At 41.1% G+C, this 24,516-nt stretch overlaps 1 protein-coding gene across 1 annotated transcript in view; it reads right to left on the reverse strand.

The window, feature by feature from the left end:
• Positions 1 to 23,493, reverse strand: part of LOC126095637 (uncharacterized) — a 123,543-nt gene extending 100,050 nt beyond the window's left edge. Inside the window, exons 1-2 of the mRNA XM_049910399.1 lie at positions 23,481 to 23,493; positions 19,215 to 19,621 (exon numbers count right to left, since the gene is read on the reverse strand). Of these exons, the coding sequence (XP_049766356.1) occupies positions 19,215 to 19,621; positions 23,481 to 23,493 (420 nt within the window). The remainder of the gene's footprint in view (positions 1 to 19,214; positions 19,622 to 23,480) is intronic.
• Between the last annotated feature and the right edge of the window lie 1,023 nt (positions 23,494 to 24,516).

Genomic DNA, 24,516 nt, shown 5'->3' on the forward strand with positions numbered 1-24,516 from the left:
CTTCGATACCAGACGCTGCCTTTGACACGGAGCTATGACTGCTACATACTGCATATTCCATCTGTCTTCACTTAGCCCGACTAACATGGAATTATGTAACTATGGTCTGCTAATGGTCACCCATGCAGGTTTAATTGCTGCTTTCTTTGGCCCATATTAGGGTGATAGTTTATTTTATTCATTTCTTATTTCATCTCTTTTAGTAAGTAATATATCTGGAGCCTGCTATGGTGGTGCAATGCTACTTTAAAATTTTGCTATATCACATTGTTATATTTAGTTATACACCCGTCAATCAAAACATTGTGACCACTGCCCATGGCGTCATTGGACGCCACGTGGTTACGTTGCTGGCATATCCAGCGGTAACAAAAGTACGTAATCGGAGCAAACAAGGGCGGGGGGTCATCCTAACGAAAATGAGCTGCGAATGGGGAAATCCATTCAGATAAGTGACTTTGGCACAGGCCAGATTATATTACGCAGTGACAGTAAACGAGTATCTCGAAAAAGGCAAAATGTTCACTTGTTATTGTCGTGAGCATCTATGAAAGAAGGTAGAAGGACAGTCAAACTACTACTATCCGCTAAATGGTTGTACGTCCATTTCACAGAAAGTGGGGTCGCAGGTTGGCTGCTTTGTAAAGTAGGACAGATGGTGATCCGTGACATCTATAGCGAACGAGCACAATGCTGGTAAGCGCAAAGCGTTTCAAAGCACACCGTTCATTGTACATTGTACATTGTTGAATACGAAGCTTCACAGCGGACTACCCCTACACGTTCACGTGTAGACCCAACGACGTCGTTAATTACGATTGCAGTGGGTAAGGGCCCATCGAGATTTGACCATCGATCAGTGGAAACACGTGGGTTCAAGTGAATCACATTTCTGCTGCACTAGGTCGCTGGTTGTTTCCGCGCACTCCGTCACCGAGGTGAACGGCGGTAATGAACGTGCAGCGCGCCACAGACACAGGTTGGTGGTATTAGTACATGGTCCTGCGTTGTAGGAGTAATCGAAGTCATACTGACGGCTGCGAATCACCTGCATCTCTTGATGCTTGATGTCTTCTCCGACGGCGATGTCATCTTTCAGCAGTACAATTGCCAGTGTCTCAGAGCCAGAACGGTGCAACGGTTGTATGAGGAGTATTATAGTGAACTGACGTTGAATTATCGACGACCAAATTCGCCTGATGTACATCCTATGCGGTCTATCTTGGTCTCGTATATGATTTACGCGAATTTCGTGATCTGTGCGTAGGCGTCTAATGCCACATACCTCCATAAATTTACCAACAAACTGTCGGATGCCAGATACGCAGGATCAGTGATGTATTTCGTTCGAAAGACGGACAAATCCGTTATGAAGCAGGTGGCCATAATATTTTGGCTCACCATTATAGGTTTCTTAGTGTAGTTTTGTATAATTCACGTGACATCTGTTACACAGTTTTATGCGACATCAGGTGCAGTATTGCTGTTACTATATTGTTCATAGTACCCCATGAGAGCATTGTGGAACGCCGGTTGTCTATGGAATAAATCGTAGATGACAATACAGGTTGGCTTATTTATTGCTGGTTATTACTTCTCTTAAGTCGTAAAAGTTGAAAATCCCGTGCGTTTGGAGTCCTCAGTGAGCTATAATCTCTGACATTACACCTGGTACACCGCTAGAAGTTTGCTAAGAAGCATCTTTCGTTTTAGGTTGTCGTGTCCCTGGTAGTTAAGGTACATTTAAAACATCAGAAATAAATCTTAGCAACGTCTGGCAGATTTAGCGGTGCTAGATATTGTAACTTGACGTTCGATGTTTACGAACATGCAGAATTGCTAGAAGTTCGCATGTATTTTAATACGTTGCTGAGGCTGAATAAAGCATTCTTGTTAGTGGGTAAACCGTCATGACCATCCTTGTGAAAAGACTATATCGAATATCGATGTATATGGCTAGACAGAACGACAGTCGTAAGCTATCTTTCCACAGTATAATATTTGCGTATAAACGGAGCGACATATTGGTATGCTTATACTAGGTACCGCCTATCGTATTTCAGAGAGGTACTACACAATAGTGTGGAAATATAGGGAGATGTTTTCTGTTGTGATAACTATCAGTAAAAAAGCGGTGTTCGAATGATAGCTTGGGTGAGATTGTCAACCTGGGAAACTTTTGGATTAAAACTTAGAGATAAGAGTTTTACCTCGTGCTTTAAGTCATAAAGATGGGTTTCAGCTCTTGCTCAAGTTAAGCGTCAATTACACAGTAAATGGTTGCAAGTACATTCCAACCACCTGCCTACTGAACAACGAAGATGAAGCTTTCCTTGTACAAACTTGAAAAATCTCTTATCATCATAGTTTGTGATGTAGGAAGGTTAAGATAGAAGCACAACATGTAGGCATGAACCGGACGCCTTAGCTTCAAGGAGGCTAAACATTACTCACTTTGGTAATCTCTGACAGTGGGCCAGATCCCTAAAATAGACAAAGGTCACAGCCACACTTCCCAGGAAAGGAGAGGCTGCTGTCATCCGATCACCATCAGTACCGGCTCCGGTGCCATAAGGAAACCTGGTACAAGCCTCCGCTACTTTGGATGGCGCAATCAGCAATCGGGTATACGTTCAGATGATTTTAATTTTATTGCCTAGGAAGAAGAACGTATTTTGGAGAGGTATAGTAGCATCAAAATTACGATAGAGATCTTCAAGCCGTTGCAAAAATAGCTTGGGTGCAGAAACTGTTATACGTAGTTCGACTGCTTCGCGCTAATGTAAATCACTAAATGAATTCAATGGACATACTCAAACGGTCGTGAGGAAAGACAGAACAGTCTGCATCAATAACGCAGAAAAAATTTCCTTGCATAAATACTTCATTCGTTATCAGTACAAAGAGGTCAACAAAGAACTGTGGTTCTTGTAATTTTTTCCGACAAGCCGTAACAGCTCAATGAAGAATGAAATTTAGCTCATTAACAAAGCTTCACTGTTAGTGAGACAACTGAAAGGACGAAACAATATATCCATTTTATGTTCACGGACCTCACCCCCATGAACCATGGACTCTGCCCTCGGTGTGGTAGCTTGGGAGCCTCAGCGATACCCTTAGCAGTATCGTGGGTGCTACCACAACGAGGAGGGAGGGTATCTGTTGAGAGGTCGGACAAACGTGTGATTCCTGAAGCTGGGCAGCAGCCTTTTCAGCAGTTTCAAGGGCAACAGCCTGGATTATTTACTGCTTTGACCTTGTATTATTAATCAAAATGGCCTTGGTGTGTGTAACTGTGAACGGCTGAAAGCAAGGGAAACCTAAAGCCGTAATTTTTCTCGAGAGCATGCAGCTCTACTCTCTGGATACATTATGAGGGCTTCCTCTTGTGTAAAATATTCTGGAGGTAAAACAACCCCCCATACGGATCTCCGGGCGGAGAATACCCAGAAGGATGTCGTCACCAGGAAAAACAAAACTGCCGTTCTAGTGATCGGAGCATAGAATATTGGATTCATTAATCGGGCTGGTAGGGAAATGGATAGGTTGAAATTAGATATAGTGCTAAATAGTGAAGATCTGGGACAAGACGAAAAGGACAACTGGTAATCTGAAAGCAGTTCTGTAAGTACAAAATGAAAAAATGAATAAGAAAATCAGGATTCCTGAAGCTGGGCAGCAGCCTTTTCAGCAGTTTCAAGGGCAACAGCCTGGATTATTTACTGCTTTGACCTTGTATTATTAATCAAAATGGCCTTGGTGTGTGTAACTGTGAACGGCTGAAAGCAAGGGAAACCTAAAGCCGTAATTTTTCTCGAGAGCATGCAGCTCTACTCTCTGGATACATTATGAGGGCTTCCTCTTGTGTAAAATATTCTGGAGGTAAAACAACCCCCCATACGGATCTCCGGGCGGAGAATACCCAGAAGGATGTCGTCATCAGGAAAAACAAAACTGCCGTTCTAGTGATCGGAGCATAGAATATTGGATTCATTAATCGGGCTGGTAGGGAAATGGATAGGTTGAAATTAGATATAGTGCTAAATAGTGAAGATCTGGGACAAGACGAAAAGGACAACTGGTAATCTGAAAGCAGTTCTGTAAGTACAAAATGAAAAAATGAATAAGAAAATCAGGAATCGGGTAAGTTGCTATGAACAGCATAGTGAGTGCATTATTGTAGCCAGGATAGACACGACGCCAACACCCACCACAACAGTAAAAGTTTAAATGCCAACTAGCTTCGTAGAGGATGAGCGGACTGAAGAAATGTATGATGAGATAAAATAAATTACTCAGATAGTTAAGGGAGGCGAAAATTTAATTGTGATGTGGACTGGAATTCGATAGCAGGGAAAAGAAAAGAAGGAAAAATTGTAGCTGAATACGGACTGGGGCAAAGGGTTGAAAGAGGAGGTCGTCTGGTAGAATTTCGCACAGAGCAAAATTTAATCATCGCTAACACTTGGTTGAAGATTCATGGAAGAAGGTGAAAGATAACTGGAGACACCGAAAGACTTCACATTGAGAATAGAATAGTAAGACAGAAACTTCAGAACCCAATTTTAAATTGCAAGGCATTTCCAGTGGCAGATGTGGACTCTGACCACAAGTTATTGGTTGTGAACTGTAGATTAAAAATTAACACATTACAAAAAGTAGGAAATTAAGGATATGTGGCCCAGTTCATTTAAAGGAACCAGAAGTTGTAGAGAGTTTACGAGAGATCACTACGCAACGATTGACTCGAACAGGAAAAGGAATACAATAAAGACCATTGAGAGATGAAACAGCTGAGGCAACAGAGGATCAAACAGGTAAAAACACAAGGCCTAATAGAAATCCTTGGATATCACAAGAGATATTGAATTTATTTGATGAAAGTGGAAAATATAAAAAATGTAGCAAATGTAGCTAGGGAAAGAGAATAAAAAAATCTAAGAAAATGAGATTGACAGAAGTGCAAAATGTTTCATCAGGAATGGCTAGAGGACAAATGTAATGAGTCACAATCATTTATCACTTGGGGAAAGAATGATACAGCATCCATGAAAATTACGGAGACCTTTGGAGAAAACAGAAGCAGCTGTTTGAATATCAAGATCTCAGATGGAAACCAATCCTAAGCAAAGAATGGAAAGATGAAAGGAGGAATATGTATATAGAGAGGTGAACTTCAGTACAATATTAATGAAATTAAAGAGGAGGAAGAGGAAGATGATATTGGAGATACGACACTGCGAGACTAATTTGACGGAGCACTAAAAGGCCTTATTCCAAATAGGCCCCAGGAGGAGTAGACGACATTCCATCCCAACTATGGACAGCGTTGGGTCAGCCAGCCATGACAAAATTCTTCCACCAGGTGGGCCAGATGTGTCAAATGTATGAGACAGGCGAAATACACGCGCACTTCAAGAAGAATATAAAAGTCCAAAGAAAGATGGCACTGACAGGTGTGAATGTTACTGAACTATCATTTTAATAAGTCTTTGTTGCAAAATACTAACACGAACTCCTTGCGAAAGATAGGAAAAACTGGTAGAAGCTGACGTCGAGGGAGATCAATTAGGATTTCCGAGTAATGTAGGAATACGCGAGGCAGTACTCACCCTACGACTTATCTTAGAAGACAGATTAAGGAAAGGCAAATCTACGTTTATAGCATTTGCAGACATAGAGAAGGCTTTTGACGGTGTCGACTGGAATAATATCTTTGAAATTCTGCAGGTGGCCGGAGTAAAATACTAGGAGCGATAGGCTATTTTCAGTTTGCACGGAAACCAGACAGCATTTATAAGAGTCGAAGAGCATGGGGGAGAAACAGCAGTTGAGGAGGGAGTGAAAAACGGTTTTAGCCTATTCCTGATGTTTATTTAAACTGTACATTGAGCAAGAAATAAATAAAACCAAAGAAAAATTTCGAGTAGAGTTTAAAGTTCATGGAGAAGAAATAAAAACTTTGAGGTTCGGAAATAGGAAATTTGTGTTAAGTTCCTAAGGGACAAAACTGCTAAGGTCATCGGTCCCTAGGGTTACACACTACTTAAACTAACTTAGGCTAAGGACAACACACGTACCCTTGACCCAGGGAGGACTCGAAACCTCTGACGGGAGGGGCTGCGTGAACCGTGGCAGGCCGCCTGAGACCGCACGGCTACTCCGGCAGGCCCTTTGAGGTTTGCCGATGACGTTGTAATTATGACACATACAGCAAAGGACTTGGAAGAGCAGGTGAACGGAATGGACAGTGTCTTGAAAGGAGGATATAGTATGAACACCAACAAAATCAAAACAAGGAAATGGAATGTAATCGTTAAACCAGGTGGTACTGAGGGAATTATATAAGTAAACGAGACAAAGTAGTGGATGAATTTTGTTATTTGGGCAGCAGATTAGTTCATGATTTCCGAAGTAGATATGATGTAAAGTATATACTTGGTAATGACAAAAGTATTTTCTGCTGTTATCTGTCTGGAGTGCAGATATGTATCGAAGTGATACATGGACAGGTAATGGTTTAGACAAGAAGAGGAGAGAGGCCTTTGAAATGTTGCACTACAGAAAAATGCTGAAGATTAGATGGATGTATCATGTAGCTAATTACTGGATGGAATAGGGGAGAAAAAAAATTCGTGGCACAGCCTGATTAGAAGAAGGGATTGGTTGACAGCACTCATTCTGAGACATGAAGGGATCACCAATTTAGGGGAAGTGTTGGGAGTGAAATTCATAGAGGAAGGCGAAGATATGAATACAGTAAGCAGATTCAGTAGGATGTAAGCTGCAGTAGTTACTTCTCAGATAGAATAGCATGGACAAGTGCACCAAACCAGGCTTTGGACTGAAGACCACAACAATAACGTGTCCAAGGATCCAACAGGTGATGCAATAAGAGCTGTGTTGTATCGGAGACACCAGATTAAGAATGTGCGCTCAGGAGCACCCAGTTTTAAATCTGATTTCATAAATTTGTAAGTTATAGAAGCATAACAACGTAATTTGTTCAAAGAGTCATTTATATGATTAATGGGTGTGACTGTAAGACACTCTACGTGTTTGGCTTGACGATTGTTTCTTCAAGGAGCTGGGGCGGTAATTGGAATGTTGAGTTTAAGTTTAAATAAACAGAATCAGGTACAGATTACCTTCCATTGGGAAAGAGGTTGCACTCAGCGACTGTTATATTGACTTGTAAATTATAGATTTCAGCGATCAATCGTCCTTTTTAAATTTTATTGGCAGTTTTAGATTTCAGCTAGAAGCTAGTGCATTGAGAATGGCTAGCTTCTAGCTGAAATTTAGGTGTGCCAATAAAATTTTCCTCATAAACTGGTAGAGGTATGAAGCCGAAATTAATGCCAGACCCTAAGCTCTCCATATCCTTGAGGTGTAAACATTTATGCTTCTACGTCCATACAATGTAAAGATACGACCATTTATATAATGGAAAGATACGACCATTTATATCATATATTTTGATAGTCGCAAACTCATTTATCAAAAACTACACATGAACTGTCTGTATACATAATAAAATTTGTACGGAACCCATACGAAAGTGTATGCCTAGTTAGTGAAATTTAATAAAATAATGGTAAACCACTTCATGATATAGAAATTAGTACTGATCAATAGCCGTTCGATATACACTGATGCGCTAAAGATACTGGTATACGCATGCGCATTCATATACAGAGATATGTAAACAGGCAGAATACGGCGCTGCGGTCGGTAATGTCTATATAAAACAAGTATCTGGCGCACTTGTTCGATCGGTTACTGCTGATACAATGGCAAGTTATCAAGATTTAAGTGAGTGTTATAGTCTGCGCACGAGCGATGGGACACATCATCTCCGAGGTAGAGATGAAGTGGGGGTTTTCCTGTAAGACCGTTACACGAGTGTACCATGATTATCATGAAGCCGTCCGCCCCTGCTAGCTAAGTAGTCAGCTCGACGGAATGTCATACGTAACGGCCTGGGCTCGATTCCCGGTTGGGTCGGAGATTTTCTCCGCTCAGGGACTGTGTGTTGCGCTGTCCTTATCATCATATTTTCATCCCCATCGACACGCAAGTCACCGAAGTGGCGTCAACTCGAGAGACTTGCACCAGGCGAACGGTCTAACTGACGGGAGGCCCTAGCCACACAGCATTTATTTTATCAGGAAGCCGACAAAATATCAAATCTTCGACATTTGTGGCGAAAAAAGGTCCCGCAAGATCAGGGCCAACGACGGATGAAGAGAATCGTTCAACTTGATAGAAGAGAAACTCTTCCACAAATTCCCACAGGTTTCAATCTGAGATAACTGCTAATTAGGCCAATTTTCGCATTTACTCTCATACGCCACTTAGGTCCTAAATGGGTTTCTCGTACCTCGTGACGTTCAAGTGACCAATGGCAGCGTTGAATGATCGGAAATCCAGCCAAATAATGTTGTTGCTTCTTTATTTTTTTCAGGGCTCAATCGGCGGTGTCGAGCTGCAGTCAGCACAGCGTTCTTGTAGGCCGGAGCGACACCCACTAACTGTGTGATCAGGCACGTAGGTCTGCTGTACTCTGCCGCCGAACTCTTTACTGACTCCTGGCTGCTCTCAGGTAGCTATCTGTAGCATCATCACGCCGAGATGTTTTGCCGATTGGCAACGGTGGGTAGCACAGCCGATTGACGTGATGCTATGTGAACGATGCGTCGTTACCGGAGTCTTGCCACACTTTGATGTGACTTGTGGGGTGGTTTGCAGGTCAGAAGTGCTTTCGGGACGGTAAGTGGATTACTGCGCTCGGAAATACCTCGGTGTGATAGTGATCTACTCCACAAGAATTTTAAGAGTTTTGTTTGTGGTTCTAATTCACTGTAAAGTCTGAACAAACTCTTGTGGTTTTAGAGAAGAGGAGGAGAGTAGATTTCGTCAGGAGTTTCAATAAATGGGAAGCTGATACAAAGGACGATAACATACATTCACGTTGCCGTCATGCATTTAGGATCTCATTTGCTGCTGCTTTGAAATTCTCGCCAGTGACACTGAATTTGTTTTCCGTTTTCATCAAATATACTTTTAAATTTTTGGAAACATTACTCCAGCGGCAGAGAGACAGCAGCACCTTACAGGTTTGGTTTATCTATACACATTTAATTATATGCCAGCCACGTGGTAGACGCTGACTACTTGGCAGTTGTCGAAGATGGGCCATCACACCACTTTCCTCTCGTCTTTGTCAGTGGATTGGATTCTGTCGTTAAGAGAAAATCGACTGCTACTAATGCTTGACAAATAATCATCATATCAGTTTTGTACCCTCTTCTAGTCAGTTTAAGGAAAACTAATATAGTGTGGGTTAAAACATGCAAGAATGTAGAATGAGAAAGAACCATGCTGTCAAAGATACGTACCTATATTTGAATAGCAAGAAATGTCTATGAATCTGTCGTGACGCTCCCTACCTCGTTCACCACGTTTCTGAAGAGGATAGTTCCTGTTCACACCAAGTTGGGTACCCAATTATGAAGAAACAAGCACTAGCCTTGCTCAGTCAAATACTGTAGAAATTAATTTGTACGAAGGGCAAAAAGACACATCCCTACTTTTATTTATGGCGAATGAAGTCGACAGATCAGAACAAATATTAGTTTTTATGCTGCTCCACGTTTGATACGGAGACACAACTCATGAAACCTCTACTAGTCGAAATTTTTTAATGCACTCATTCCGCTTAGAGCTTTTGAAGATAGTTATTGTGCTTGCAATTCCTATTCAGACCGGAACCGCAATACTTCTACGATCTCAGGTTCGAATCCTGCCTCGGACATGGATGTGTGTAATGTCCTTAGGATTCGTTACGTTTAAGTAGTTCTATGTATAGGGGACTGATTACCTCAGATGTTAAGTCCCATAGTACTTAGAGCAACTTGAACCACTGCAATTGTGGCATTGCTATTTTCCAGGATACTGAAAGGAAATATCGTCACCGAAGGAAATGCGCTGCTGTTAAAAATATAGTAACAGAATTTTAAACGCGTAAGCATAAGAAGTACTTACGTGAAATGTTGAATCTCACTCTAGAATGTTAAATCGTTATATGCTGGACAGTAGCTCCCTGCTTTCTGAATTAACATACACTACAAATAATCTACATGCGCAGACAAACAAACGATTACAGTTTTAGAAATATTGATTTATTCAAGAGAAAGAGTTTAACATGTTGAGCAAGTCAATAACGTGTTAGTCCGTCTCTGCCCATTATGCAAGCAGTTCTTCGACTTCGCATTAAATGGGTTGTTGTATATGCTACTGGGGGATGTAGTGCCGAATTCGGTCCAATTGGCGCATTACATCGTCAAAACCCCAAGCTTCTTTTATGGTCTTGCCCATAATGCTCCAAACATTCTCAACAGGCGCAATTCAGGGCTTGGCAGGCACGAAGTCAAGTAGTAGAAACTCTCTTTGTATGCAGTTGAGCACTAGCGTCATTAAATGTAAACCCCGCATGGCTCGCCGCTATGGGCCACAAAACGAGGTGTACAATATCGTCGACGTACCACTGTGCTCTAACGCTGCCATGGATGACAACCAAAGTGGTACTGATGTATAAAGAAAGGCACGCCGCACCATCATTCCTGGTTGGCGGGAAAAATGGACAGCGATAGTCAGGATGATACCACGCCACTGTCCGGTGTCTCTCCCGACACTTCTGTGGCTGTCGGGGCTCAATTGGAAGCGGGGCTCATCATTCGAGACAATTATACTCCAGTCAGTGAGATTCCAGGCCGAAGTTATAAATGTATTTAGTTTCTATTACCTTTAAGGTGAATTTAGGATTTTTGGAAGCAATGGAAATCATTTCACAGTATTCGTTCACCATATGCTCTCTATCAGGTCTTCTAGTTATCAGTTCACCACGGAAAATTTTCTGTAATCTGCGCTATACAAAAGTCCACGCAAATTTTCCTGCCCACCAAAGTTGCACAAATTCCAATAGTACATGGATCCTTATTTTGCCCAGTGCAGACTTCGGAATTCGAACATAGCTCTTTGACATTTTCTAGTAAATATTCTTTCATACGCATTCGAATACGGAGGTGCCCACTTCATTTGCTTCTTTCTTAGCAATACCTTGATGTTATACATACATTACATTTTCATGATATATATAAAAATTCGATTACCCGCAGGTGCTGAAGATACAATATGTCCTGTATATTCTGCTTTGGTAATGGAAAGTTTTGCATGAAATCAAAACAAATATCAAGAAGTGAATCACTATCTTTGCATTCTTCCTCAGTAAGTTTCATGCTCTTAGTTTAGATGGTTCTGAGCACTATGGGACTTAACATCTAAGGTCATCAGTCCCCTAGAACTTAGAACTACTTAAACCTAACTAACCTAGGGTCATCACACCCATCCATACCCGATGCAGGATTCGAAGCTGCGACCGTAGCGGTCGCGCGGTTCCGGACTGAAGCGCCTAGTACTGCTCGGCCACTCCGGCCGGCCATGGTCTTGGAGAACTTTTCAGTTCGGCGTTTACGTACAACACGTTCCAGAACAGCTATTGTTTTAGCAGTATCGTTCAACATAGGACTTTTGATTTTAATTTGAGTTATTCTCATTTCATGTATGTGTCAACTAGTGGGGGACCGAATGACAGACTAGAATGTCTAGTGAATTATTTGGCATGGCACTTATATGTAATGCCAGAATTTATGTTTTCTGTGAAACAAGTCGTACATCGACTGAATTGTGAACCAGTTGTCCAAATATCTAAATTCACATGATGAGTACCGTGACTTTGGATAGGTAACGACTGTCCGTGGTCATGAATGACTTTCACACCCGCAGCTGCCATAGCACATTCGCCACATATCTTGTGGACTCTTCCTCCAAAGCATTAATAGCTGAAGCCTTCTTACTCTTTTCACTTTTATAGCAGAGAGAGAAACGAACTTGTATAGCACACTCCATGTCGTTCAGTATATACTTGTGCAAGAAATAATAGGGAAAGCGCCTGTGGCCATTTTCTAAAAGACTCAACGCCTTGGCCATCCTTCTTTTATGTATCGGTTTTGCGACATGAAAGCCAATTAAAAATGTGTTCTGTTTTTTTTTTTTTTTTTTTTTTTTTTGTGATACACGTTCGGGAGCATCGCAGTACATCAGTACAATCATTTTTTGTGGGGTTTTCAAAACACTTATCATGGCAACTAGAACGAAGCACAACGGACAAAACATTTGTCTTCGTCTTTTGAGACGTAATACGCACCAGTAAAAGTAATAATTTATTTTGATACAGCACTGTACTGGTCTCCATTGTTAAACAGTTTTCCATTCTGAAACTAGTAGTATTTTCATGATCTTCCACTCTAGCTATTATTACAACATTTTGTTCTTAATTTCGAGCCTTAAGTTCTCCTTTCTACCTTTTCTTGATCTTTCAACAAATGTTCAGAAATTACAACATTTGGACAACGAAAAGCGAAACGTACTGCATAGTGGATTAGGTACTGGAAAGATGACATACGAAAATGAATACATTGAAAGGGCCCTGTAGTAAAACCCTTTCAAAAATTACGCTGCTTTAAAGCTATTATCATGCAGAAAGGTGTTTCAGTATGTATAATATCTTGTACCCTACTTAATTCATGTTGTCAAAAATTATATTAAGGTCCTTGTAAGATTGACTTTATACTTATGGAAACAATGGAGTAAGATGAAATAGGATTAAGACTGACTGGCTTATTTCCAAGGACACTTTTGTGGAAGAGATAGGGCACTGCTGCTCCTGCAGTGGGTGGGATCATGTGTGTTTTGTGTGCAGACAGTGACACTGTAGTCTACCTTGATTCTGAACATGATGTGTTACAATGCGTAACCTTTATATAGGAATGGCTACAATTAGCAACAATCAGCTGTTACTTTGAAAGACATAAACAGCACTTACAAAGTGCTCTATTAAGTTCATATTTACTGGCCGCATCTCCAATGACTTGTTTCTCATTCCGTGCTGCCAGCAATGGGAACAGTTAGTTCATGCAAACGCATTTTAAGCACTTTTAGCATTGAAATTAATGGTATTGAAACAAATCGTTTTTACTTTATTAAATCTTATTGTTAATTTTTTATTATAATTTGTTAATACAATTCTTATAAGAACGCTAACACGTAAATCGGTATGACACTGGAACAACTTCCTCAACTTTTTTCCTGTGCGTATGAAACCAGCTGACTACTTCTTTCTCCTAGGGTTCCTTCCCACTCTCTGACTCCTCATTCCCACGACTCCTTCTTTTTGTCCATTTCCTCTACCTCCTCCCTCTCTCCATCTCTTCACTATCCATCTCAATCTGTCACCAGCTCTGCTCATTGGCTCTTATAGCCCCTGCAGTACTGTTCCATAAACCTGGCTCATATTACCCACGAAACAAACCTGTCTTGCAAGGTGGGCTAAACAACAAGGTCTTGAAAATAATGTATTTTCCCCTTACACATTTGTTGTCATGCAAAGCCGTTTGGCGAAGTAGACTTATAATACTACAACACAACAAACCTGTCACGCAGGGCAGCCTACACGTACAGGGCCAGGCAACTGACGTACAGGCTGCCCTCAGAAGTAGGGCACGAAAATTAGAGTTCTCACACATCAAGCGTGGCAGTTTACGCGGGAGAGACAGGGAAAAAACTCTTTTCTGCCACATCTCCACTCCTTTAAGAGCTAGAAGTTTATAAAACAGTACTGATACTGGCGAGGATTGCTGTTTCTCAGCGAAATTTGATTGAAATCGAACCTGTGGTTTGGGAGGATAGCCCAGACACACAAACACACAAGCACTCTGTTTTATACACACAGCATATGACTGTGACTGTGACTTCACCTCTACATGCCCAAAAGGCTGAAGATTGGACTAATGTAGTTATTTTTACACAACACTCTCATTAAGAACCAATACCAAGAGGTGTTCAAGGAATTCTAGAAGCCAACTATTATTTTCTTGGTAGTAAAAATTACGTGCTCAATGATTAAAGAATATGTATTTCATGTTTAATGGAAGTTCTTCCAAGCATTAAAAACCCAGTAGTCTGTTTATAATTTTATTACGTGAAACCGTTGCTGTTGTGCAGCTATGTTTAAAATATTAAAATTCCACTAATTAATTCACACCATTGACGCCGCCACTCTTGGAAGGTACAGAGATATTCAACTCCACAGCAAGAGGTGCAGGTGTAAGATGCAGAGGTCATGTTCAGACAAATATCGCATGCTGTACCATAACTAAGATATGACAAATGGAAATGCTGGTAGATGGAATCATGAAATGTCAGTTTTGGGCATCACACCAAGATAACTGAATCTTGTGGTTTCCCATATCTGATAGTGATGAGGCATATGGGACATCGTTGTTAAGGCTACTCCTTATAATATTATTGGACAAATTATTAGTCACCACTTGTAGGAGAACATTTGGGTTGCTGGAGCGCTGTAGAATTGTTACAGCGATGTCACGTACCTCCCTACGATTTAAGTCAGATCAATGAAGTGGTTTACATATGCCAGACTTTAGGAAGCAATCAGCTCACGAAGATGGGTCTACAAAGAGACAGAATGGCAGAAAGGTGGTATAGTGATGGGACGTGCTCATGCCCGCACCAGGAATGAATCTGCCAGAACTGTTGGTCCATATCGCGCATCATCAAATCATTTTCACCCATGTAGAGCGATGTTAGAACAGAATGTGTAAAAATACGCTAACCGAGAGAGCCTGGATATGAGTGCCACGTTGTGACAATGACAGTCGGTTTCAAAACAGGCAAGAATTGCTGATCACGACGCAACAAGTTTCCGCACAAACAATGCAATGGTAACTACATACTGTTTACTTTTAGAGTCGAGCACTTAGCAAAATGAAATTGCTCACAGTGACACATTAAGTCGCACATCTCCACTGAGCCATATGACACAACAACTGTAATTATTTTACATGACAGACAAATCGTGATTTTGCATGTTATAAAATGACACCACCAATCGATAGATTTAAGTGTATTCCGTGTACGTTCTCTGCTGACATTTTAGACTAGTGTATCTGCATGGTCAACATCTTTGGTTCTGAAGTATTTAATAACTATGTTAATTAATTTGACGTTTTATGAAACTACATTGTAGCTGTGCCTTTCGTTTTATATGTAACAATCTGTGACTGTAATAATTCGTAAAAATTCTTTATATTTGGCTGGTCCATAAGTAAAGAAGCTAATTGTAAAACCTCTGGTAAAGCCCCGACAGCATGGACTTAGCTTGGCGGATCTAAAGAAGGTGAACTTGACGCTCAAGGCGCTTGATTCCTTTGTGGCGAGTGGCAGTTCAAGTTCTGATTGTGATAATGAGTGGAATATTCGGGTTCTGCGAGTGATACTGAGTGGTCGGTGGCAGCCTTGATCAGCTATTGTGGTTGATTTCGATATATAAATCGAGGCAAGAAGAGCTTGCGAGCATGTAAAATATCCTCGAATGGAATGTTAAGCTATCTGTCGACCAAGGTATCATTGGCCCCATTTGATTACGTTTACGACGCCAAGAAGAGCTATATCGGGGTATGGCTAACATCAGAAAACATGGTTGCTTTACCGCCAGTTGTATAGCCACAGTAGTTCTCCACAAGCGCCACCACCTTCAGCAGAACTGGGATCTAAATATGTACATCCAATAGACCATGGATTATGTATTGAATAACAACATTTTTTGGAACTCATAACTTATGTGTGCACACCCACGGTTATACCCAGCCACATTCCTAGACAGGGTCCTTTCCAAGTGAATTAATTCCGAGTATCCAGTATTATTAAACAGACAATTTTGGCAGTAAAACATTTCGCTGGTTTTATTGATTTTGTGGAGTATGAAGTATAGTTAGTTTCACATACAGTAGTTAATGATTACTCAACATAAATTTTCATCTTAGAGTTTCCTAAATTGGGTTCACAAAGAAAGATTTTCATTAAGTAAGAAGCTGCCAAGCAGTGTTATTTCACTTTGAACAGGTTTGCAAACATGTAATTGTTTGTTTCAAGTTATACAGTCATTTATGAAGTCAGTTGGACTTTGAGTCCAATGAGAGACTAGTTGCTAGATCCCCTTGTTAACTGACGGACTAATTTTTCACTATTCATTATACTTAAAGGTGTTACTAAACATATTTGCCATCTCCTTAATTTTGTGTGTTATTATTTACAACTAATTACGGTTCTTAAAAACCATACCAGCTTAAGGAACCCCATCAACTACTTTAACTGCGTGATAAATGAAGGTCAAGGCTCCTTCTGAGCAAGTGCAGCAATCACTATAATCATTGATTCTGCACCTATTTTTTTTTAAATTAACAGCTGTACTACCTATTTGAAATGAGTATTGTAACTTCATGTGCAAATTTCTGAAGCTCATAGTAATTATTACTGTTTCAAACCATGATTTTTTGTGATAGTTAATTAAGAGAATTATAGTTCATGATACTGCCAGGCAGACTTTGTTAATAGGTTCATATACCTTTCTCTATTTGTTCACTATATTGCATAGTAATTTTTGCCAATAGGAAGTATTATTGCGAGACAGTGTGTACTGCTTTATTTATTGAGCATTCTATATTCTGAACAAGGGTTAGCTGTTGTGTTGTTCGCGAGGGCAAGTAAGCGTATAATTTGGAGAGTAGCTGTGTTGGAAGAGATTAGTTTGGGCATCAAGTGAGGAAAGTTTTCTTAGGCGAAGTTTATTTCCGCTTTGCCATAAAACTTGATATCGCATTGCCTAAATAGTCTAGCGACAGCATGTATATATAATTACAGTTTCCTCTAATATATTTATAACGTCAGGTCAAAACCCTTCGCTTTAATATTGTTTCTGTTTCACTTACTTCGCGATTACTAAATTATAGTCAAATTCCCTGTCATTACGTACAGCCACTGTCAGGCTAAACGGTTCACAGAAGGTTCAAATGTTCAAATGTGTGTGAAATCTTATGAGACTTAACTGCTAAGATCATCAGTCCCTAAGCTTACACGCTACTTCACCTAAATTATCCTAAGGACAAACGCACACACCCATGCCCGAGGGAGGACTCGAGCCTCCGCCGGGACCAGCCCCACAGCGGTTCACAGAAGGATTCCGTTATTGGAGAGTGCTAATTTGGTAACTGCCGGTAGTATTACAATACAACTTCTGTCTTCGCAGGGCAACACACATGCGTTCCTTAACCTACCCCTGTCGCACCACAACTGAATCGCTGAATAACCAGATTTAAATGTCTGGGACTCTATGAAACAGTGGATGAAACGTAACAATTGACATCCATGGAATTTTACAGCTCCAACGGAGTAATCAACAATGAGTGACTTCAGCAGGATGTGGCATACGGGGCTAAGCTTGTGGATTCCCTTCCTGTCCATTATCAAGGCTAGTGACGGTGTTACATTGTATTAATCCGATAGCTCCTATGGATCGCTGATTTTTTTCACCTTCATATTTATTTATCTCGTTCCTACGCCAAGTTAGGTAAAAGGCGTTGTAACTAAGCAAAATACTGCGTCATCTTGCACTGAAAGCATAGCTTGCCGTGGAGCCGGCAGGGGAGCAGATTTTGGTTCTCACGCTGGCACAACTGACGCTGGCTACTGGGCCAAGCGAGCAGTGTACTTGCCAAATGCCGATTGCAATACGTTACATATGCTCTATTAATCTATCAATATTAATCAATCGTTTTTATAGTTAGTACAACAAATTCTATGTATAACAGAACAATACAGTTAAAATTTCAAATCAATAATTTCAGCACTTTCTGAGATACAACTTTTCACCTAAAGCACATAATAACCGTCCTGAAGTGTAATATATTCATCTACAGTACCAACTGAAACCACATCCAAGATGACTGGTTGATATAATCTAATTATCTCAATTTTTTGTTGGGTTCATTACTCGGGTTTCTGATTTCATTAAAAGTACAATGGAAAATTATTAGTTCATCATGTTTTGGCTCTGAATGTTTTAGAGAGACAGAGTGTGGATGTGAGATATACGTATAGTGTGAACGTGATATTTCATTAAAACTATGTAAATGTATGTGTGGAAAAGTTTCTGTGCAAGAAGGGAATTTGTCTTGAATGTCCGAGATAGCTTGACTTTTTAAAACGCAAGCAGAAGGGGCGTTGACTATTAAATTTATTAAAAATATTTTTAAGAAAAGGAATGTGTTTTGCTTCCATTAAATTTTGTTTATTTCTAACCTAAATTACTTGTGGTAATCTGATTGGCTGACATTACAAATACCGAGAGTATAGAAGTGTTCGAGACGATGTGATCGGCTGTTTAACACATTAGCCAACAGGAATTCAACATTTCCCAACGCGTTTGAACAGGGCTTTGTTCCTCAGATCTACGAGTCGAGAGACGACTTTGCGAAACACCTATGCTAAATCGCGCTGATGAAATTTGTACCAAAATGAAGAAATTCGCGCGTTTGAAACAATCCTCGTGCAGTTGACGAAACGCGACTAATGTGTTGAGTATTTTGTGAAAGTTTGAGCTTTGTGAACAGTTTATTTTAGGAGATATTTGAATGCGAACATTTCACGTCGTACGTAAACTCCACGTGTCGTGTTTCGCGCAGATTACGAGACATTATGGCAAGCACTTCTTTACAGAAAGCCCACTTAACGACTGAGTGTGTTGACTCGCAAGTAGTAGTGAGTCAGCGCTTGTTTAGGACGTTCAAAATAAATATCTACTCGATGCTTTCGCGTGTGAACTTCAAACAGAAATAAGCAGTAACACCCCATAATTGATGTTGGGATATTAAATACGGACTTGCTACCCATTTTCTGTGTTTTAAACTCAATAAATCAATTTAAAGGAAATGTTAGACATTTTTTCAAACGAGTCATAAAAGCATCCCGACCGCTCGATAGTTTAACTACATTGCAGCTACTGGCCACGAACTGGAGTTATGTGGCCTTTGCGTGGTCGGTATTTAGTCGAAATTTCATCAACGCTGTTTTTATTGGCTAAACCTGTATCTAACGTCGCCGAGTGAAGGGGCAGACAAACTGAATCCTATCCAGGAAGATGAGCTGATTGTGTAATGCATAGTGAGAGGACAACCCGGCCTGCCGCAACGTGATGACTTTCTATGACTCCGCAACGTATGTGACACACGGTGACTTACCACTTTGTCCTGCAAGAGGCTGATCTTGCAGTTGAGGACGGCGGTGTCGCCGAGCTGGACGGTGACGTTGGTGACGTTGAGGCCGTCGTCCTCGAAGTGCGGTCCCCAGCGGTGGTCGTGGTGGTGGTGCTTGTTGGCGGGCGAGTGTGTGTCGAAGATGTGCGCCAGCAGCAGCGGCGCCACCGTGTGGTGGCCGGGCCGCCTCCCACTGCCAGCGGCACCGGGCGTGGGCGCCGCGGGAACGACGTGCGGGGGCGGCGGCGGCGGCGGCGGCTGGGAGGAGGCGCTGCTCTGCAGCTGCGCCGCCTCCGGGGGCTGCGGCGCGCCAGCAGCGGCCGGCGACTCGCTCAGGCTGCCGGCGGGCGTCGCCGTGGTCGCCGCGCTGCTGCTGGAGGCGGTCCCGGGTTCTGCAGACGTACCAACAGATCCGTTTGTGCGCAATTAATCCCTAGGAACAGTGAGGAGTACTACTGTAGAATTCACAGATTTCACAAGATGTGAGGCGTAATTTACTTTGCGGGTTTGTTTTTTCCCAATTTCTCGAATTTTTGAAACTAGGCGGATATGAGAAGTCAGTTCACTGCGTTAAGCAGTGCTACAGAATAAGCCGACAGAATTCCCCAAGCTTTTACTAAAGAGGCAGTGGTAGCAAACAGACCTGACGCCACAGCAGACTTCTTTTAACAAAGCGATGTTCAAAGTGGCTGGCCCCTGTTTCGACTGTACAAGACGAGGTATTCTTCCTACACATCGGTTTGGGGCCTAAAGATAGCGTAGTGTAAAGGCTAAACTGGTAGCAAAAATTAAATAAAACTGGACGTTTAGATGGCGGGAAGTGTTTTGATTTGGCATTTTACACTGTCCTTTATAAAGATGGATTTACAGTTATGGCCCTGAATTCCGTTCCTGCGTTCATCTCAGAGCAGCACTTGCACCCTGCGTCCTCATTGACTTTTTGGATGTATACAAGTTTCTGTCTTCTCCTACCATTGCTAACCTCTACGGCAGCCTCTAGAACCATGGATGTAATTCCCTGATGCAACAAATCTCCTATCATCCTATACAGTTTCCTTGTCAACGTTTTCCATGTGTTACTTACTTCGCCGATTCTGCCGAGAACCTACTCATTCATTATCAGTCTAACTAATTCTCAACATTCTTCTATAGCACCACATCTCACACGCTTCCATTCTGTTCTTGTTTTCCCACTACCCAGGATTCACTACCATACAATTCCATATGTTTGCTACCAGTAGACTTTCTTTGCCAGCAATGACCTCTTTGACTCTGCTATACTGTAGTTTATGCATTCATCGCTTCGTCCGTCCTGGGTAATTTTGCTAGCAAGGTAGAACAATTCCTTAACTTCGTGATCATCAATTTTGATGTCAAACTTCTCGTTATTCTGATATTTGGTACATCTTATTACCCTTTTCTATTTCTGGTGTAATCTCAGTCCATTTTCAGTACGTATTGGACTTTTCATTCCTTTCAACACATCCTATAATTCATCTTCCTTTCAATGATGATATCAGTTCCATCAGCAAATGTGATCATTGATATTCTTTGACGTAGTATTTTAATCCCACTGTTAAATCTTTCTTTCGTCTTCCGTCATTGCTTCTTCGACGTATAGATTGAGCAGAATGCGATAGACACTGCAGCTCTGTCTTACACCCTTTTTAATCCATGCACACCATTCTTGGTCTTACATTCTTATTGTTCCCTCTTGACTATTACACATATTGTATATTACCCGCCTTTCACTGCAACTTACTCCTATTTGTCTCAGTGTCGAATATCATACACTATTTTGCACTTTCGAAAATGTTTCTAGCTCTACGAATTCTATCAAGCGCTAGGTCTCTCTGGTGCCTTTACCAATCAGAAACCAAATCGTTCGCCATCTAATAGATCTCCAATTTTTCTTTACCATTCTTCTGTATAATAGTCTCATTAGCATCTCGGATGCATGAGCTATTAAGCTGATTGCTGTCTTTGAGATTACGTGGATGATATTTTTCCGAAAGTTGTTAATTTATGAATATTATTTGCTCTGGTTTTGTGAAATTTAGTTACTACTCAGAATTAATGTACGTTCTATGTTACTACTTGCTGTTTTATTTTAATATATTTTTTGTATATTATCTATAAATTTTGTCATAGAACTAGCCTGAGAGAAATGCATTCTAAATAAATTCGATATTCTGTTTCTTTCTCTTACAAGACACCCATTACCACCTCATAGCAATTAAAATATATTTTCTCTGTTTTACAAAAAGCTTATATTGACATAATTTTGTGGTTGTAGATTGGTTTTCAAATCTGCTCGGCTTATAGATGTAAACTGATATGTTAACTAGAAGTTTAGTTATGCCTGAGATTTCATTTTTTCTTTGTGACTTGTGTTAAATGAAATTTTTATTTTCTGTATGTTTTACTAAGGCCTAAATTCATGTGGTGCTTTACTTAATTTATTTGAGGCAAGTGTCAGCTTAATGTAACGACTGAAAACATTAACTGAGAGTGGCCTAAATTTGAAATGTTAATGTCTTATTGCTAGTTTTCTTGCCTTTACTTGTGGTTCTCAAATTTCACATGTGATAAGAAATTCTTAATAATAGTTCGAAGAAATTTTTAAAATAAATTTCTTTTTTCCTTCTGAGTCACGTTTTTAGTGTGCTGGCATCTACCTGCTCCTTGTTTGGTAACACATGTATGTGCTCACATACAACATTGAGGTGCTTTTCTCCCTTACGTCCAGGGTCGGTGTTATCATATACCTTTCATAAATGCTGAGTGTGCCGCCACCGTGAAGTGATAAGAAATTCTTAATAATTCTTTAAAATAATTTGTTTTTTTCTTGATGAGTCACGGTTTTAGTGTGCTGGCATCTACCTGCTCCTTGTTTGGTGACACATGTATGTGTTCACATACAACACTGAGGATGTTTTTCTCAATTACGTTTAGGGTCGGTGTTATCATATACCTTTCATAACTGCTCAGTGTGCCGCCACCGTGAAGTAGCGCGGAGATTAAGAAGACTTGGGCGGATGGAAGTGTCAGAGGAGGAGGGCGGAGTGGGGAGAGGAAGGGGCGGGCGGACGAGAAGTCTTATTGTAGACGATGCTGCGTGTGTGAAATTAATTCACATGCAGCGCCAGAAATAATGTGCAGGTAATTCTGACTTCTGAGCCTACTTTCAGGACAGATTCGAATCTTGCAATGTTGTAAGCAGCCAAAGTAGTCCAACACTCATGGAAAGAGCGTAGGGGAGCAGCAGCAGGAATCCTGCAGCGTTCATCTAGGCGTGGTCCTAGTGGAAGAGGTTTGCCATTGCCTTTCTTCTGCTTGATATGATGTGTCAAGTGTGAATCTCAGACACATGGGTTCTTTGGCAGATGCATTTATGGATGAAAGGAAGGGACTGGTGAAAGTCGTTGCCCGCCACCGATGTCACTCGACGAACACCTAGGAAGTCACTGGGCATAACGTTCCCATCCGACGGATCACTGTCAACAGTGCCACATGCTTCATCTCATGAAACACCGCGGACAACTTTGAACTTTATACCAAGACATTGGCACAAAGACTGATGATCAGGCACCCCCAGCCCAACAGTGGCAGTGAGAATATTCCACGACCAGGATCTGCACTGGCCTACCCTCCGGGAACGACTGAGCGAGCGTGCGTCACTGACCTCGGCCAAATAGTGTGGTATTATGAGATTAGATTTCCTATTTCCTTCGACTTGCAAAGGATAAGGCATCTCTCTCCTGACACCGTTAATCAACTTAAAAATCATATTTATAAGAAAAACAAAAAGCAAATAAAAGCAGTTTACAGATGCGATTGGCGATGAGATCGACCTTTAAACTGGCCTACCAAACCTATGTTCATTATATTGCACTGAGCATCTAGCTGTGCGCTAAGCGTGACTTGTAAACACGCACACACATGTGTGTATACGTTTGACAGAAAACTGGGAAGAAAATATTGTTCTTCTAGAGTTGGTCACCCCAATGACTACTTTATCATGGACCTTGTCAGAGATGAAAGGATTGTGCATATAGCAAGGAAAGATAATGATGCGAGAGGCTCACCTCACAGAGAAGCTGTTCTCATATTGGCATGGTGGAGATGAAATGAGGTAGACTGTGTTATGTTAAGGAGATTCTGGAGGCTTTATCTCTTCGCCGTTCAAATTTATCGATTGAGTGGCTCCCCGATCAGTGGCCTTATGATGCCAACTCAAGAGAGGCTCACCTGGAAGTATCATTTCGACTCTTGCCTTGCACAAGCCAAGGGGCAAGCAACTCTCATGTTTGTAAAGACGCCGCCACATAATCCGACAGCAGCGGATTAACATAATGCCCTGTAACCTTAGCACCCTCCATTGTCAGTTACTTTCTGAATGTATTCCGCTCTCTGTCTCCCCTTACAGTTTTTATTCTTTTTAGTTCCTCTAGTTTCCTTATATCTTAGCACATGTCCCATCAGCTTGCCCCTTCTTCTTGTCAGTGTTTTCCAAATATAGCTTTTCTTGTTGATTCTTAGTAAAACATTCTAATAACTTTTCTTATCAGTTCACGACGTACTCATCTTTTTTCTCTAGCCACACATCTCTCACATTTCAGTCCTCTTCTTTTCCAGTTATCTCACTGACCACGAATCACAACCACTGTTCTCCAAACTCTCATTCTCAAAAATTTCCTCCTCAGGTTAAGTCCTTTGTGTGATACCACTGGACTTCTCTTGGCCACAAAATGCCATGTTCACCAGTCTTGGCTGCCTTTAATGTTCTCCTTGCTCCGTCCGTCATGGATTATTTTGCTCCCAAGGTAGCAGTATTCCTCAATTTTGTCTGCTGGTGACCATCAGTTTTGATGTGAAGTTTATTGGTGTTCTCTTTTCTGCTATTTTTCATTATTATCGTCTTGATTCGATTTACTCTCAATCCCTATTCCATAATAAGCAGATCCTGTAAGTCATCCTCAGTTTCACGAAAGACTACAATGCCACATGCGAATCTCATCACTGATATCCTTGCACCCTTGATTTTATGTCGACTCTTGAACCTTTTTCTTTTCTTTCCGTCATTCCCTCTTTGACATATAGACTCAACAGTAGGAGCGAAAGACTTTTTATTCTGAGCAGTCCGTTCTCAGTTTCTAGTCTTAGTGTGTCTAGTCTTATGTGTGTTGTATACTTTGAGGTGATAAAATTCATGCGATACAGATATGCACACATATAGTGCTGACGGTAGTATCGCGTACACAAGGTATAAAAGGACAGTGAACGG

The sequence above is a fragment of the Schistocerca cancellata genome, chromosome 8, assembly GCF_023864275.1.
Source record: "Schistocerca cancellata isolate TAMUIC-IGC-003103 chromosome 8, iqSchCanc2.1, whole genome shotgun sequence".
Taxonomy (NCBI): Eukaryota; Metazoa; Arthropoda; class Insecta; order Orthoptera; family Acrididae; genus Schistocerca; species Schistocerca cancellata.